This window comes from Egretta garzetta, unplaced genomic scaffold (genome assembly GCF_000687185.1).
Source record: "Egretta garzetta isolate BGI_Z169 unplaced genomic scaffold, ASM68718v1 scaffold70, whole genome shotgun sequence".
NCBI lineage: Eukaryota > Metazoa > Chordata > Aves > Pelecaniformes > Ardeidae > Egretta > Egretta garzetta.
This window is the reverse complement of record NW_009258539.1, coordinates 922306-941518: the sequence shown is the minus strand read 5'-3', so window position 1 is coordinate 941518 and position 19213 is coordinate 922306. Positions and strand designations below refer to the sequence as shown.

At 35.8% G+C, this 19213-nt stretch overlaps 1 protein-coding gene across 1 annotated transcript in view; it reads right to left on the bottom strand.

Annotated features, from left to right (window-relative positions):
- CASK (calcium/calmodulin dependent serine protein kinase) overlaps positions 1–19213 on the bottom strand; it is a 245040-nt gene that overhangs the window by 109504 nt on the left and 116323 nt on the right. Inside the window, exons 3-5 of the mRNA XM_009646334.2 lie at positions 16352–16457; positions 7286–7363; positions 6389–6461 (exon numbers count right to left, since the gene is read on the bottom strand). Of these exons, the coding sequence (XP_009644629.2) occupies positions 6389–6461; positions 7286–7363; positions 16352–16457 (257 nt within the window). The remainder of the gene's footprint in view (positions 1–6388; positions 6462–7285; positions 7364–16351; positions 16458–19213) is intronic.

Genomic DNA, 19213 nt, shown 5'->3' with positions numbered 1-19213 from the left:
GTTTTCGCTGGAACAGCCGCTGAACCACGTATCAAATGCTTGAGGAAGCAGGCGCAGAGAGCTATAAACCACATTCAAGATTAGCAAGTATTTTTTGTTCAGAAGTATTTGGGTAGAAGGTTGATTCCTTTTTTTAATGGGGAATGCATCATGAGATACTAAAACTCTTTAGAGCATAAAGAAAAATTCTTGATGACATCTTATTTCAAAATTACTGAAAAATGCTGTTATCTACTTTAGCTACGTCCAATACATTAGGCTTTTGCTATAGTAACTGACTTTTTCAGAGTAAAAAACTGTGTTAAGAAATGATGCACTTTTTTAATTCTAGCCTTTACAGGAAAAGCTTTACTGCAGCTTTGTACTAAAATAGCAGAAATCTTAGATTTAAGATTTAACTCATTTATCACCCTGCTCTGACATTTCCTATCATGGCCACAGTGTTACTGAAATTACGTCTGCAACAGGGTGACTCTGAAGAGAAAGTTTTGATGGTGACGGGTAACCCGCAGGGGTGAAATATCCACAGATGAAGAGAAACTCAGGTGGCCTAGGATTTTACTTTGTGTTTAAGAAGAATGGGTTTTATACGTGCTCTGTATAGCTTGGTCAGGAATCATTGTTCTTGCAGTCTTATCCATGGTAGTCACATTCAACAGCTGAGGCAGTGGCTTCCTTATTGGCACACAGCCTTTGTGTCCTCCGGATACCGTATTTGCCCAAAGGTGCTACATACTTATTCTACTTCAAAGGTGGGTTAACTCATGCTGCTGCAGAAGGTACCCCCTTCACAACAATGTTTAAATCCGGACCATTTATAGAAGAGTGCATAAAGCACAAAATATCTACTAAATCGCAACATATCTGAATGTACAATAACATTAAGTGAAGAAAAGAAGGATGAAATGCATACACCCAGTTATTTCTAACCTCTGGTATTACTTAGGACTAAAAAAAAAAAAAAACCCGAACCCAGAAAAACAAATCACTGGAACTTCCACAGTCTAATCTTGTGAAGTAAATTCTATGGTTTAATTAGGAAGGCATGCTTATTATTTACTGGTATACAAAATATATTGAATGATAAACATTTAATGATCATTAACAGCATGAGAGAAGTGTAAAATGGGAGGTTTTGTGGTTGGATTTGGTTTTATTTCTTTTTTTTGCTGTAGAAATTATATCATGATGACTTAAGTAGGGATTTCAATGATTTTTAATAATTTCTGTAGAAGACACTTAAGATTCCATAATGGCTTTTTCCCTCGTACAATCTTCTCTGCATCTGAGATCAAGAGGAGTTTACTGAATGTAAAAAGTGCTGTAACATCCTACATATTCTGAGAAATCGTATCACTCACCCAAAACTTCACAACAAAATGTAGTGAGCAATTCTGTTTTATCAACCCTACTACTGAGTTCCATGACAGGTACACTAAACCGACCCAAGTGCCAGTAGACACAAAATATTATGTCTTCTCTAGTAGGGATCCCAAGAATTTGTATCATCCCACAGCTGCTTCGTGCTCTGCAGAAGTTAAATAAAAATGCTAGTGGAAAAGACACAAAGTCATAGGTAACATATGATGCTACCTGTGATAATAGGATTTAGCAATTACTTATTTCACAGGATTCCCATGCGATGTTTAGCATATGACTTATGGAAAAACCTTAAGTGGGCAGCTGCAGGGTGTAATTCTACAAAGTGCTGTAGGAAAGCTGCTCTGTGCACACAGTCCTCGAGCATGGGAAGCTGGTCTGTGCGGGTGGGTGTTCGACTGTGCAACACGACTTAGGGCCAAGTACCTACAGCAGGACTGAACTGAGCAATTTAAGACCTCCATACAGCACAGTGCTGCTGTGATGACTGGTTTTAGATCAGTAGCTGTAAGTCTGGGTGAGCAAAGCTGTTTACTACCAATGTTTTCTTATAATTTGCACAGGCCCAAACTGAGAACCCACTACTTGCCTCCTTCCTTAAATACATTTTATAGGGAATGCAGTTGTTTCCTGATTTTGGCTGGGACAGAGTTAATTTTCTTCCTAGTAGCTGGCACAGTGCTGTGTTTTGGATTTACTACTAGAAGAACGTTGATAACTCACTGATGGTTTAGCTGTTGCTGAGCAGGGCTTACACCAGTCAAGGACTTCTCAGCTTCCCCTGCTCTGCCAGGTGCACAAGAAGCTGGGAGGGGGCACAGCCAGGACAGCTGACCCCAACTGGCCAAAGGGATATTCCAAACCATAGGATGTCATGCTCAGGGGGAGCTGGCTGAGGGGGGGGGAAGAGTGATCACTGCTTGGGATGGGATGGGCACCAGTCAGCTGGCGGTGAGCAATTGCACTGTGCATCCCTTGTTTTGTAGATTCTCTATATTCTATTACCATTATTATTGTTATTTTCTTCTGCTGTTTTATTAAACTGTCTTTATCTCAACCCATGGGTTTTACTTTTTTTTTTTCCCTGATCCGCTCCCCCATCCCACTGGGCAGGTGGTGGGGGGAGTGAGTGAGCAGCTGTGTGGTGTACAGCTGCATGCCGGGTTAAACCAGGACAAGTTGTTAGGATATCTCAGCAGAGTGCCTGCCTGTGGATGTGTTTCTTAACACAGAGTTTTTGATGGTAGCATAGGCTTAAGATTCCACGTGCTGGAAACAAGCATTCATACCTACTGAGATAAACCTATAATAAAAATTTTGGATGTCTACATTTATCCAACAAGCTTGCCCTGACTCCAGTTGCATGCTGATCATTTTAGTGATCACAGAAACATATACAAGCACTCAAACTATATGGAAATCATAGAACAAAGCTGGACTATTGGGAGTGAACTAAGGATAAAACCCCAGCAACTAAAGCTCTTGATGCGATTAAATTACTCTTGTATCAGTTATATTAAGAGGTATTTCTACAACAACGTTTTGGCAACTATATAAAATGCTGCATATGCATCGTAATATAGGCTAAATGAAGATTGTAAAACCTCTTGATGTTTTACTGATAAAAAAACATTCCATTGAAGTTATTGCAAACATGAACAGGTGAAAAAATCTGCAATAAACACTGAAGAAATGCACTTTTTATAGAACACCGTCCTGCTTCATAACTTATGCAATGCTTAAACAGCCTATTTCTTGAGCTGAATCACATTCTACTTTCAGTAACTAGCACAAGAGTCTTCTACCAGAATCAATGTTAGTCTAGCTTCTCACTAACAGGTACCTCAGTGAAACTGTCATGACAAGATAAAACAACTTTTCCCACACGCCGAGACTGTAACAACTCAAAATATTGAATGCTGACTAAATGTGACTGCACTAAATGCACACTGCTGCTTTAGGTACTCTACACTACATTAACCCCCATATGGATTGGAAATATTTGAGTTCACGTATTTATAACAAAACCACCTCTTTCAGCTTTTAAAATCATAATTATTAAAATAATTCTACAGCACAGAACTGAAGGAAGTTCAGTGATCAGTGGTATCCTTCGCAGTTAAGAGTTGTAGAGGCATGCTATTGATTTTCCTTTCTTGAAGAAAGATTACAGCTACAGAGCACATTTTGGTTACTTGTTTTTAATTCCATTAAATCTCAAGGTATGCATTATTGCCTGTAATAAATGTGTTGTCATATACAAGGGAACTATCTTCAGTTGTATTTATGTTAAGAGAAAAACCACTTTAATGTAGAATTAACCCAATTTGTTAGTTTCTTATTCCTAAAGGTGAAGTAAGAGAAAATACTATTTTGCAGGACAGAATATAGTGAAGTAGAGATTTGGAAGAAAGAGGTAAGCCATTTTCCTCCTATTTCTTTGTCCTGTTTTAAAGGTCCTCTCCCACTTGTCATTTTTTAATGACTAGGTTAACAAAATACTTTCATTATTGTCTAATACTGACAGTTCAAGAGAATGTGGCTGACTTCAGTGACAACTGGTACTCTAACTCTAGCAAGGGTTTTATGGAAAATACCCCATTTCAATGTTGCTACTTTGAGTAGCCATGTTCTGGGTATTTCTGACACAGCAAGGTTCCAAAAGAATAAAAGGAATGGCTGAGTCCTATATCACTAGGTTGGCAGAATAGGAATAAATGCTGTGGTAAGGGAAAAAGTTCTTGATATTCACATTTCTGATGCATAGCTGTCTTGAGTTTTCCACCTTCCTGCATTAGCATTTTTGACTTTCCTTATCATACAACCCAACTCCCAAGCAGTGAATGAATGCAGGATCACATTAATTGAAGGTGAAGTAAAGGTGTAATTATCACTAATTTTAAAGCTTTTATGCAATGTTGAAGGTGGTCATATGACATACAGAGGCTGAAGAAACATCTGGTCTCACAGAGCAGTGAAGGAAATTAAGACAACTGCAGGCCATCTTGTGAAAGTTTTCATGTTTTGATTCTGTCTTCGGAGGTGAATCTGGAGCGTACAGTTTATCACAGGCTGCAGTTGTAGTGCTCCACAAGCTTTGCTAGATCTTGTCACTTACACAAGTCAGGTTGAAGTTTCTGGCACCAGACTACGGCAAACAGAAGTATTCCTGTCTAACTCTTTCTAATCAGTCGAGAGCTAAGGGAGCACAAAAAGTGGCTAAAAGACACCCAATTCTTACAGGGACTGTAAGGTGCAATTTTTCCTGTGCATCAGGTAATAATCAAACATTTTGCAGTTCAAAATAACATTCACAGAAAGCTTAAGAGGGAAAAAATGTAGTATGACTATATCAGCCTTACAGATTTTTATTAATTCACTGTCATACATTCAGAGAATTTGGAAATCGGTCATTTAGTCTACTTCCTTTCAAAACAATGTCTACAGTGACATCTAGAGCTGGGATACTGCAGTTAGCTTAATATGTTCTACACCCAAACCCTACAGTTGTATTTCTGCACTGCTTTTGCCAAGATGAAACACTGTCTGTTGGTTTATACTACCTTAGACTGATACATTAAAAATTCCTACTCACTCATGTAATTGAACAGGTTTATTTCTAAAGATGGTATTTAATAAAACCAGTGATTTTAAAGTTTTCAGAGTCTGGATAAACTGCAAAATAAATTCCCATTTTACATAAACTCAGTAAAATGGGCCTCCCTCAGAGGCCCTTGAAACTGAAATTTGTTTTTGTTCAAGAACATGGTCTGACAAAAACACATGCAGCTTTCAGGAAGACACAGCAACATAAAGATGATGTTAATTCTGAAATTCTCATGTAGTACCAAAAATGAACAATTAGAAGAACCTAGAACCTTCAGGACAGAACAAGATAAGACATTCTACCAGCAATTAAGAAGCCATCTTAGAATTTGCTGTAAGAAATGACTTTTAAAATAACAAACTTAAAAAAAAAAATCACCTATTTCATGGATTAATTTTTTGATTTTAGAAGGAAAGGGAAAAGAGATTGGGAAAGGTCTGCAATGCCTGTGTATGCAAGACCAAATGACTCCTTAAATGGAAATGACCAGTCCATACTCTCTTCCTCCACAGATCACCTGTAGGAGTTTGAAGCGCAGCTTACCCTTTCTCTCATCTTCTCTATTCACTAAAACCCAAGGATCACTTCTCAAACGGCACCATCAGAACTCATCAGAATTTAAATTAATTCCTATTGTGATTGAGTCACTTTGGGTAAAAGCAAACTCTTATAGAAGACAAGTGCGAGTTACTATCTTGGACAACAATATTATCAAAGAATAAGTTTGTTCAAGTCGAAGAGTCAAGCCCACTTAGGTTAAACCTCCCAAATACTTACATTACAGTACTTTGGGATAAACTAGTTCCATAAATATCCATAGAAATAGTACAAAATTCACTAGATCAAAAAGAGTATGTACATACACAGTTCTTAAACACCGTATTTCTCCTCCCAAACTTGTTTGCATTTGAGAAGTTTTCATAATCATAAATGTTTAAGACTGCTTGCAAAAAGTAGCTAATACTACCAATATTGTAGCATTTAAGCATGCGCATCTCTCTGAAATCTTAGTGTGGATGAAGACTGTCATTATGCTGTCAAAACGATGCCATTAATCTACCAGTTCCAGTTTAATTCATGCAATTAATTTATATACACATTTTCCTAACAAAAAAAATCCAAACAGATTTCATATGAATATTCAAAAACTAGAAATTAAACTGACTTTCAAAGTAACTTGCAATCAAACGCATATGTAATCTGTGAATAAAGACCTCCTAAACATTCTATATTGATGGAATCAGAGAAGGGCTTTATCTTACATGACACAGTAAGAGTAAACATTCACTCAGCAAATATAGCTTCCTTTTCTACAGCTTTCCCCTTCCTCTAAATGATAGGAATCAAAATTCAGTAGTTTGTATTATTGTGGTGAAGAAAAAAAAGAATTAAACCCCTTACCTTCACATCCCTGTGAATTATATTATTATCATGACAGTAACGTAGAGCTTCCAATATCTGTCTCATGTAATGACTGAAAAAACAAAGATATCACACATGACAAACCTGCAGGAAAAATTACTATAAACTTATAACAAACTAAATTTTAAGAGTCAAATTGTATAAAACTAATCAACCAACTTAACCTCAGATATACAGAGTTTATAATAATGAATAATAAAATCTAAAGCTTGAGGATTATTCTGATTGAAGCCAAGGAAAATTAGAAAAGAAAAATCTGCATTTTCCATTTTGTAAAGGTTTCAAATGTTCAATAATTCTGCTTCATATGACAAAGAAGTCAGGGTTTTTTTATAACAAAACACACAAAGAAAAAAAGTGAATTCCTGATTTATCTAGGAAGGGATAGAACAAAGAATCAAACAATCTTATGGGCTTTGAGCTCAATTATCATGCCACTAGGACATTGGGTTTTGTGGTCCTTCTGCAAATACATAGACTCTTTGATTTTAGTTTACCTCATAAGTGAAAAGTTGAGGTGACCATAAATAAAGTGATATATCAAAAAGAAAAAAGACACTCCATCTAGCAATAAAACACCTGTCAGGCAAGTCACCTAATGCCATTGTTTGAGACCCCCATAAAAGGCAAAGACAGGGAATTAAGTATTGGATGTCAAATACTATTTTATTCAATAATTCCATCCAAATATACAATTAGTAAATGTCAAAGTGCTCCAAAATTCTACTTTTATTATGCTAATGATTGAAATAAACATTCAAACTGTGGAAACAGGGTTATTTATAATATTCCAACTTTTAGCTACCAGATTGTAGAACAGTATATTCCATTCTTTTCAATTTATCCTGTGGGATTACTTAAAATTATAATATATACCTGGCTACAGCCTCGCTGTACACAAATCCAGCATCTGCTCTCTTCACAATTTCAAAACACAGATCTGCTCCATCCATACTGCAGGTAAAAAGAAGAGAAAATGCTTAAGACAGATAACTACAATCAATTACATCAAAATGCTCTAAAAATCTGTTTACTCCACTTATATAAATCTTAGATAAAATACTCTGGATACATGTACAATGCATTACTAACTAAAAGAGCATTTAATAAGTAATCTAATAGAATATGGCTTGCCACAGGTTAACCATTTCATGGCCCCCAGGTCATATAACAGTTCTCTCAAAACATTAGCAAAACCAAACGTTTCTTCTTTTGCTTAAACTGCTCACTGAACAAGGTGTGCAAGACAGCAGAAAGTCAATGTCTGTACAAGAAGGCTCTGCAAGTTAACAATTAATGCATGATATTACATTAGGTGTGTTCTTAAAAGCATTACAAGAGTAACTTTATAACAAAGACTGTAGTTATACAAAAATCTTACTCAAACTACATTTAAAATGAAAACTTAAAAAAAATATTCTAGAAATGTAGTATAGTCTTTCCAGTTAGCATTCTCATAAGGATAATTAAGGGCCACCAAAGGCACCTGAAAACAGTGACAGCACACATACTGTATCACTAGCTCTCATACTTGATACTTTGTTCCTTTTCTCCCTAATTGTCTGTAGTCTTTCTGATAACCTAACTTCCCACAATAAGTAGTATAACACTTTTAGAAGCACATATACTAGTAGACGTTATGCTAAAATTAGATTACCATTTCTCTAAAACCAAAGCAGCTTGGTGTGGCATAACTGCTCTCTTTTTCTTTTTTCCTGTAAGTAACCTAAGGCAGATTTATATCTAAAAATCTTCTTTGCTTGATGGGGCAAGGAGAGAGTAACAAGAGTTAACAGGAACAATAAAAATAACATAATTCATTCTTAACAAAACACTTTCAAAAATACTGATTGTAACATGTCATTTTCAGCCTTCACACCTTTTCTTTTTCCTCTCCACCAAAGACTCAAGGGTGGTGGTGGGGACGGACAAAAAGCAGAATTTTCAAGGTATCTAGAAAGCCAACATTATCAAGGCCCTTTTGGTAAGCTTGCCAGAATGTCAGCATACAACCACTTTTGCTTTGTTACATATTTGCAATGCAAAACTTCTGCCTAGGGAGTCACAAGCAATGTGCCAAAGTTTTAATGCCCAAATAAATCCAAAAGGTATCCCCATGCAAAGTACACTATTGTGTGGATAGAGCACTGGCAACTATAAGAGACTGGTGACCAAAAGAAATACACATTCATCTAAGTAGGTGGAAAAAAGTTTCCTGACCAGTTATTTCAGCACCTGGTACCATCTTTGGATTTAAGAAGCCCCACAAATTGGAAACCCGTATTGCCAAACCATGACTGCTCATCACTGTATCAATATATTCCTCTGTATTTTTTTTTCCCAGTGTTTTTTCTGCCTTGCTCAATTTCATACAGCTGGTCTGCATACATAGCTAAGCATCACGCAGAGAATAAACTGTGCTGCACTATACGTAGTACTGTGTAGTGGCAATGGGGTCAGGTTCAACAAGAACAGCATAAATCTGGATTTAGCTAGCTCACTGGAAGAGAACCCTCACGCCAATCTCCCTTGCAATGCTTTCTCCCAACAATAAATTTCAGCTAGATGGGAAACAAAACTGAAACCTGAGCAACACCAAGCACTGTAGAACATACAAAATGTATGATTAACTACCAAGAATTAGGAGGTGTCATTCTCATGAAGCAGTAGAACCCTTCAGAAGACTAATTTCACTCTGACTTGTTATAAACTACAGATGAGTAAAGATCCAGAGCCACTCAAGATTTTTAGCAGTATCAGTAGATGCTGAGACACTGAGCCAAGTGTCATTTCTTTACACTAACCTCTCTATTGAACAAGGTGTTTATAATCAGAATGGTCTTTAACTTGTATTTCTGCCTCCCACTTACACATACCAGCATTTTTCATTTAAATTTTTTAACAGTTAAGTGGCAATTTGAATTTTTTTTTAAATATTTTCCAATTAAATTGTGTTGATATAAAAAATGGCTACAGACTATGAGCAGTAACGTTTGAAATTTTTATTCCATTAAGATGAACTCTGTTGACCTGAAAAACACATATACATGGCAGGTATATTTCAGTCTCTGACTTCAACTGACTACCTTTTCAAGGCAAAATATTATTTTAAGAGTAGATTTTTCTTCATATATAAATAGGGCTTGTATCATCCCAGCGATGCTGAATTTTGCCTGAAAATCTTATGAGACTTTTATCTAGCTAAGGCTGCAAAAGCAAGAGCCAGCCTCAGTTATAAGGAACCCCAGAAAATTCAGAGCACTAACAGACTAAAAGCTCAGCAATATCACAACCATTTAAAAGATGACATTGCAGAAACTGAAAGATTTATGTGATGCAAGAGCATTAAAGCTTTGAGATACTGATGAAACGAAAATTCAAGAAGTCTCAAGGTTTTGTAAGAGCCATCACTGTTAGGCATGTGAAAACTGAAAAAATAAAAAAAATTAAGGTAAGTTAAAATCCACTTAAATACACAGAGATATATACTTACAAGATGTAAGTGGATGATGCAAAAAAAGTTGGTAAAATTACAGCACGCTCATCATCTGGGAGAGAATCATCTGATACCAGTGGAGGGCACTCACGGAAGCTACATAAACTGACTGGGATGGTTTATGGTATTTACAGTGAAAGTCTCAGCTAAAGCAACTCTGAACAGGGAGTTAACAGACACTACCACCATGTCTGAATCATTCTGGGTATCAGTACGAAATATGTCCCCCAATTTCCCATATTCTACTATTGATTTTTCCTTATTTTTAGGAGAACTGTGCCTGGATCTGAGTCCTTTGGATAAATGTTTTTTAGCTCTCATCAGTGCTGCTATGCACCTTGAAAAATCTTTCTACTATTCTGCACAAAGCTGATAAGTTACAACCTGCCCAAAAAGTTTAATCCTGAGTCATATTCAATGGAGAAATATGTTCTAAGGCTAACAGTCACTCCGAATAATAGACAGTATACTCCAGAAGAGATCTAAATTTTAATACTGGGGTATGACAGCCTTGAATTTGCAAACGACCTAATAAGATGTGGCCAACAACTTAGTTTATTGGTGAAGAATCAGAAGGTTTGATAAGCACTGCCTTAGGGAATTAAAAAAAAGAAAGGAAAGACTCACAAATGTTGCTTGTAACCAAGTTTTGTACCGTGTATGTTAAAGGTCTGTGCACAATGGCTTTTCTTCCTTCAGTTGGACAGTTTTTATATATTTGCCATCTTCACTTACTACAAATAAACTGCCAAAAATTAACTTAAAAAAAATACAGTATTTATCTTTCCCTGAAGACCTATGTAGTAACCTCTGAAAATTAAGACCAAAAAGTACAGAAACTCTTATTTCCTATATATTGCCCATGCATCCAGGGTTTAGCTTATTCTAGATAATTAAATTACGTTCCTGGGTTTACCTTTTCAGCATCTGTTTAGAGGCTTTTCAGTACTTTAGACATTTTTACAACTTTGCTGGCAGCCAAGTGATAAATTTCAGAGCTTTTCATAAACTGACTCATTCCATTTGGTCACAAACAATGGACAAACTTCACTGAGTAATACTTGATTCCTAAATCACAGTGTAGAAGATGATCTTAGGAGGAGTAAGTAATTCTAAATAGGTATGCTTGGAAACGATTTTCTACTAGTGTTTTCATAGTGATGGCCCAACCTGATTATTAAATAGCACAATAGAACGAACATATGCATCCTTAAAAAGCACTGGGTTTGGATGTAAAACAAAAGTAGTACTGTACCTAACCTGTAATCCTTAATCCATACTCCAATTTAATGTTAAAATCTCTATATGTCAGCCAGTATCATGAGGCCATACAAAAATACTCACTTTATAGCAATGCTGTGAATTAGTTCATATTTATGCAAATTATTGAAAATACAAGTATATGCATTAAGATTTTATATTGACTTCCACCAGTTCATTTTGCTTAAAAGTGGGTCTTCTGAAGCTTTGCTAAAATAATGCAACTTAATAGCCTATGATAATTAAAGTTAAAATAAATGCTGAAATTTCAATGCATCGGTCTCTCAAAGCTCTGAATTCTCAGTTGCTCTGCCAAATTTTGCTACTTATAATAAAAAAGCCAAAATTTCATCCAAGGTAAAAATCCTGATTTCTAAGTCTGGCCTTGTCAACAGGAAACCCCCAAAGATTGCTCTTCAAGCATTAAAACTAAAGTCTGATTTCCTATTAATTCCTGTCCATCAAATGAATGAAATCAACAAATACTAAGCAAATGTAAAATGAAAATCTGCTATCTCTTTCCTCAAACATGTTTAAATTCTCTATCGTTTCCTTTGACTGTAATCAGTCAATAGTCCACAGGCTGTCGGGGGCAAAAGAGAAACACCATATCCAGAGCAGATAATTGCCTAAACTTTGTGTCCAGAAGTAATGAGGCTATGATTTACTGAATATGCTTAACACATTGAAAAAAGAACAAAAAAATCCCTACTACAAATATAACGTAAACATGAGTTTTATCAAGTCAAAAAAAATCTGTCTTTATGTCAAAGAATTTGATAACAGAATTGGTGGTGTTTGGTTGCCTTAAAGCATTTAAAATTATTAGTTAGTCACTTTAGGCTCCCTTTCAGTCCACGGAAAAAAACAGCATGTACAGAGATGCCTCAGATTGGGAGTGTAATTTTTAAGCATCTGAAGTTAGGACAGACGGAATCTCTAATTTAATGACTTCTCTAAGTGTACTGTAAGCTTTTCAAAATGAATTTGCAAGTTTTTCCTTTCATTGGATATTTTGAAAGTCTGGCCCAAACGTTAAACATAGAAGTATCTGAAATTATTTTCTTTCAGTAATTGCAGCAACCTGTTTTGGTGTGAGAAATACAGATTTTTGTTTCTTTTCATTTTACTTTTAAAACTTAACACTGAAGACTTATTTTATCCTAGATACTCCATTATGCAAGTATGAAAGAACAGAAGTACAGTAAAGGCATATAAAAGATGAAGGACTACAGGCGAGACTGCATTTAAAAATAAAAGCATTACTGGAATCCTAACATGATTAAGTAAAATAATGAAAAAAAGTTTTCACTTCATAAACCAAGAAGCTGTGCTATTTCACAGTATTGTAACACAGAAGAATAAATAGATAGCATTCATGTTTTTCCCTTCTTTTTTCTTAACACTTCAACAAAGCTGTGCAATTGAATGTAGTCATTTAAATGCTCATCAGCTTATGCTTAACGTAAACCTAAGTAACTGCAACCATTTTAAAGTACTGGTTCTATGAATTTGAGATGTTAAAACTAAACCATTTTTACAGGTTAGCTAGATTAAATGGCAAAGTTATATTTACATAACTATATAGAGAGAGCCTAACCGGTAAATCTAAATAAGGTCAGTTCTTCTAATGTCCCCAGAGATAAATCTCTCTCAGAATGCACTAAGAGCAGCAAACTGCCTATGTTTAGTGGTGAGACAATATTCTTTAAATGACCATATATTAAGGTATCTGCAATTCACTCATTACTCATACACCTGAGCGTTGCAGCATGAAAGGTAAGTACTCTCAGTCCACATATTTTTATTATACTGAGGATAAACTGCGTATAATGTACTCTAAGTCTAAAATGTGGTTTTCAGATACTTCAAATGGAATATTTGCTTTGTTTTAGAAATATTGCAAGTAGCTGACCCTTTTCAAAGTATTTTCATTGATAAAGACCAATGGTCATTAGAAAACAAATGTAATAAGCAACAGAATATAAAAGCAAAAGTGATGGTTACATACCAAACAGAAAACAGCATTCTATGTAAAACCAGTGTTTCTTTCCCCCCACATGGATAAACTACCAAGCAAACATCATGTGACAGGGACAGCATTGTCTAGAACTGCATGTTATTAAACAAATACAAAAGAAACCAGATTGCATCCCATTTCTTAAAAGAAATTTTAAGTAGCAGGAGAATTTTGTGTACTATTTTGTTCTTTGCAAGGCACAGACTTAAAAAAATTGCTTTCATCTCTTTTGACACTGTAAAATATATCTGTTTGATGTACTTCTATTGACGATATGCTTGTATTAGGTAAAAGGTCACAGTTAACTCGAGACCAGTGATGGATCACTTGATATACAGCTGTCAGCAAATGATACCACAGAACAGGAAAGAAAACTGTGACTGTATGGTGAAGTGTAGTGCTGGGCCTATCTCAGATGCAAGGTCTCTCTAAAGCCTCCAATGGATCTCTTCCATCAGGGGGAAGAGTCCATTGCCCTTCTGGGGAGCAACTGGGGTTCTGGGGGAGAAAAATCACTTGGCATAGGCACATACTCTCTCACTTATGGTGTAATAACATCTAAATACTTTTAAAATAATAATTTTACTTTAAGAATAAGACTTTCTGGGACAGAATCTGCTTCTTACTTACACATGTACTTCATCTATTATGGCCAACTGCTTCCGGTCAGTTTATTACAACAGTACCTAATGGCTGATGGCAGCCTACTGCTAACATGACACTATGGCCCCACTATAAAGAGTGCTTGAATTCGTGCATAAATAGTGGTTAAAAACATAGCTTAATTTTGGTGTTAAACTTCATTGCTACTATTCATGTTCCTCAGAGCTTCTATGGAGTGTGACTTGATTTTTTTTTTAATGTTTATTGTAATGAAAGTTTTCAAAATTGGGCACAGGTTGTACTTTTTCCTGAGTGGTACAATCTCTTGTTATCAGATATATGCTGCATTTGCTTATTTAACTTGTACTTTTTCATAACAATAGATTTGGCAAGATATTCAGGGTCATTTCAGCAGCTGCTCCACGCAGCTCACAGCTTATGAATCAGTAGTGAACCTATGTATCATTTATGTGCAACTGATGGGACAAAGTTTAGGTTTGGTTACTGCGTGCATTTCATGTGCTGGACCTGAATTAATTTTCATGTAAAGAATCTGCCAGTCCACAAACAGCCCATCACCAACTCATCTTGTATCTCCTCTGCAGATCTGTGTTGTCTTCCTCTCCTGTCATTTCAGAATAACTAGACCTTAATAAAATACATTTTATCACCATAAACAGAACTTAGTTGCAAAGCAGTTAAGTTTGTTATAAAATAATAGCATAATGAACAGAAAGCAGCATGAGGGAAAATAAGTTACCTACAAATATATAGATGCTTTTCTACTAACTGCAAGTTTCTTATTATGGTCACAATTATATAGTATGCCACTAATCCAATCAAACTCAGGCAATGCAGTCTTACTCCACAACAAACATCAGTCATCTGTTGAATCACTTTACCAAAGCATCCCCCCCAGCATAACACATCACGCCCACAACTCTTCTATTTTCCCCACTACATTTTGAGCACAGGTGTTCCCACTGTCTCATTTTTTTATCACTGTTTGTTACAAAAGAGTGATGTCTTGCAGCGTACAAGGGAGACAAGGACATATGAAATGGTAAAGAATTATTGTCCTTCAAATAATTTAGCCTCATATTTCCTTTGTTCATGTGGACTGAAGTCAGGTATAATATTTATGTAGTAATCCTAATTGTTCAAACTTACTTTTTATGTACACAAACATAAATGATAATAGGCTTGTCATTAAAAAATAATTACTGCTTTTGCCTCATATTTCTGAGCTACTGGCTTGGTAAAAATAGAAGCAAAACCTTTTTCCATTTCAAAATCTTGTTAATTATCACAGTATGTCTCCCCAAGGTGTACATAATTATTTCATAATAGGATAATTAAAGCCCCTTGGTCCACACTTTGGGATTTACAGAATAAAAACCAAAGTAATTATTGAATAAAGAATTACAGAAAAGAAAGCATAAACCAATTATTTCATACAAACATAAGTTTGTAAACTCACCTAAAAATAGAAAGCAGAAAACTTTCAAGCAACAATTTTCAGCTTTACATCTATTTTTTTTTGGTGTTACCACCTACATTTTTCTCTATTTAAATGGTAAAACTAACGTGAGAATTATTTTTGAAGTGCATATCTCAAATCAACTATTTGGCTGTAGTGGACATGCCAATTTGATCTAACACACTAGCATGATGTGGCTTGCTCCAATGTAAGCAGGCCAAATGCATCAGAAAACATATGCAGGAAGATCAGAGAAATTAAAAGAGGTATAAACACATATGCCCAGACACACTAGGAATGCATATATGGGGAACACAAAAAGAAGAGCTGGTAGGTACAGAGATGAGAAGGAGGATCGAATACAGAAGATGCACAAATTAGCACTCTGCACATCTGTTTTTGTCCTTCCCAATTAGCTAAAGCCTAACTCAAGAAGGACTAATAATTTTCCCTCAAAGAAGGAATGTGGTGATTTAGGGACTGCCCCCCCCTTTTTGTTTCTCATTGATTAAAAATACCTGTACACTGCTGAAAAGTCATGTTTTGTTCATCCTTCCATATGCCAATGGTAACTAAATGCTTACGTTCAAGCTTCCAAAATATATATTTTGGACAAATGCCTCTTATCACATGATGTGAACAGGTTTACAAGAATACTTAAATACTCAAATAAGGTTTACTTTCTTATCTAGTAAAGGAAAAGCAGTGCTAAAGAAACAATAGTCTGGAAAAAAAACAAACAAAACTTCACAACTGGAATAGAATACCGACAGTTACCCAAAGATGACAACTATCAGCAGATTTTGAACTCGTTCTCATGTTCGCCTATTAGGGACATGGCAGCCATCAATGAACAGCATGTCTGCCCTTAGAAAGCATGCTGTAAGGAATCAGCCGGATATTAGCCACTTAGCCAGTGTGACAGCTTTATTATATTTGGGACAACCTGTACTTGCCAGAAATAAATTTTCATAGCATGCAAGACTTCTGAGCTACAAAAGAAACAGGTGGAAGCAGACACACTTTTAGGATTTTATTTAGCAAATGACAACAAAGAAAGGAAAATCAAAGAGAGAAACTTACAACTCAAAGACCATATAAAGCATTCCATCTGAGCTGTATGTCTCCAACAGTTCAACAATATGAGGATGCTTCAGCATGTGACAAATACTGGCCTCCCTCTTCAGGTCTGTGGAAGATAAGGTAGTGTATTAGCTGCTGAATACAAAAATTTGAAAACAATTAGAACACAGCGTTTGGAAACACATACACATCTGAAATTTCTAATAAATTCTTTGATCTTTATAAAGAACACTGACAAGATGATATTTAATTATTCTCCTTCAGAACTTAAGTGTGAAACTAAGTTAAAAAACTCGCATAGATCTCAAAATATAAACACACAAAACTTAATAGGTTTTCTTGATTAGACCTATTAATAAAAGAACTCCTTGATCATAATCTGAAGGACTGTAGGTAATAAGTTCCTTTAATACACATATGCAGACTACACCAAGATTTTCATCCTAAATAGCTAAAATCACTGAGAAGTTATCTCCAAATTCAGAAGAGAGGCTCTTTGACCACACTACATAACTATTAAAACCTGGAGGTCTCTAGTCTCATTCCTCTGCTCAAAACAAAGTCAACTAAAGCAGGTTGCCCAGGACAACATCCAGTTGGGTTTTGAACATCTCCAAGAATGTAGACTCTACTTCTTTAGGAAACCTGTACCAGTATCTGATCACACTCATAAGTAAAGAAGTTTTTTTTTCTTATGTTTAAATTTCTTACAGTTTACTTCTCTAATAGTGACTTTTTTAAAAAATCACAATATATGAAGTGACACTGGCATAAATTTTAACCAGCACGATTAGCTTGCATCTCTGTTCTAGAGAAGAGGGAGAAAAGCAGAAACAGTTGTGAATAAAGAGCAGAAACCACTGTGACATCTCTCAAAGCTTGAAAGATTTTGTTTTTAACCACACAACACTTCTACTTTTTCTGATCACAAATCAATCCTTCTGCTAGTATAGAAATGGAAAAAAAACCCAAACCACAGCAAATTAATTTTCTTTCTTCTTCGTTGAAAGTATTTGGTATTTCTGTTACTTAATCGTCCTTAAACTTTTTTTCTTTTAACTTACCACTAGTGTTCTAGAAAAATAGCAGAATCCTGAATGAACAGCCTTTATGATAATTTGAGAAGAGAGGAAAATACCAGTCTGTACTCTGAAGTAGACATTTTACTTTTCTATTGTCTTTCCATACAATTGTTCATTGTTCAAGATGACCTACATATTTATTTATGGGAAAATATAAATATAGTTTCTTGGTTTGAGAATGCTTACCATAGGAATAAATTTAAAAATAAATTCCTTACTAGGAATAAATTTAAAATGCACTACTTTCATATGTGCCCTGTTACATTCATAACACGAATCAGTAACATTCAAGAATATGAGCAGCAAGATGGACATTCTTTCATGTGAAGCATTTAACAGGTTACTCAGATTTATGCTAGACTTTCCATCTTCTGGTCATCTGTGAAATCAGAAGAAATGCTCAGAGTTTGGAAATTACTGAATTTTATAATGTCATCTACAACTACAGAGTAGTTCTGCTTTATTTACAGGTAAAAATTGTGTTCAAAATAGTTTATTTTGGCCACTTTATTAATTTTTTGTGGGCTTTTTTATATTTTGAAGGGAAGTAGAACTGTGAGGAAGAAAATATATGCTGCCATTTACCTCGTTTCTTTGCGTAACATTGCATGAGTGAAACAATTGCTCACAGATTGAGCATCAGCAGCAGAGGAAGGAGAAATAGAATGTGGAAAATAAAATCTCCAAACAGGAAAACAAATGAACAGAATTCACAGAACAAGGTTTTGTATGACTAAGGGGTCTTGGGGCTAAGAGCAGAACAAAGTCCTATTTTAAAAACAGCAGGGACTTGTTTAACAGTAGACCTATTAAGAAAGAAGAAAACTAGGTATAAAGAGACAGATGAATACATACCATATCGATTCAACAAAGCCACAGGGCAGAAAAGAGATGACGGATTCTGAAGTCCATTTGGACTGTGACCCAAATGTCAAAATACGTCATGGTTAAGACAAGTAAAGAAGAAAGGGGAGGGAGGAGAAGAGGCAGAGATGGCACATATATTTCATTGTTCTCACTTGAAAAAAAGACAGGCATCATCATCTACTCAATCCTTTATCACATGCTTTTACCAGACTGAATTAAATTTCATCTCCACGTGTTGCTCAAGAGGTAATTAAAATCCCAAGTGCCTACAGATACTGTTCCAGTTCTGAATACAACATAAAACCAAGCAGATGTTTGGCTGCAAGCAGGTGACTAAAGATTTCCTAAAAAAAATTCCATTATTATCTTATGAGCCACCATCTTATCTGTAACTTATAGAATCATAGAATTGTTTAGGTTGGAAAAGACCTTTAAGATCATCAAGTCCAACCATTATCCTTCTGAATGTAACATCATTGTTGATTGTTGTTGATTGCAGAGTACAGGGATCTTGTCAGGTCATGCAGAGAGGAAATTAGAAAGGCAAAAGCCCAGCTAGAACTCAATCTGGCCACTGTTGTAAGAGATAGGAAGAAAAGTTTTTATAAACATGTTAACAGCAAAAAGTGAGCCAGGGAGAACCTCCATCCTCTAGTGGATGCAAGGGGGAATATTGCCACTAAGGATGAGGAAAAGGCTGAGATACTTAACGCCTTCTTTGCCTCAGTCTTAATGGCCCGACGAGTTATCCCCAGTGTACCCAGCCTCCCTAGCTGGAAGACAGGGATGGTGAGTGGAATAAACCCCACATAATCCAGGAGGAAGCAGTCTTCAACCTGCTATGCCACCTGGACATCCACAAGTCTATGGGGCCAGATGGGATCCACCCGAGAGTGCTGAAGGAGCTGGCCCA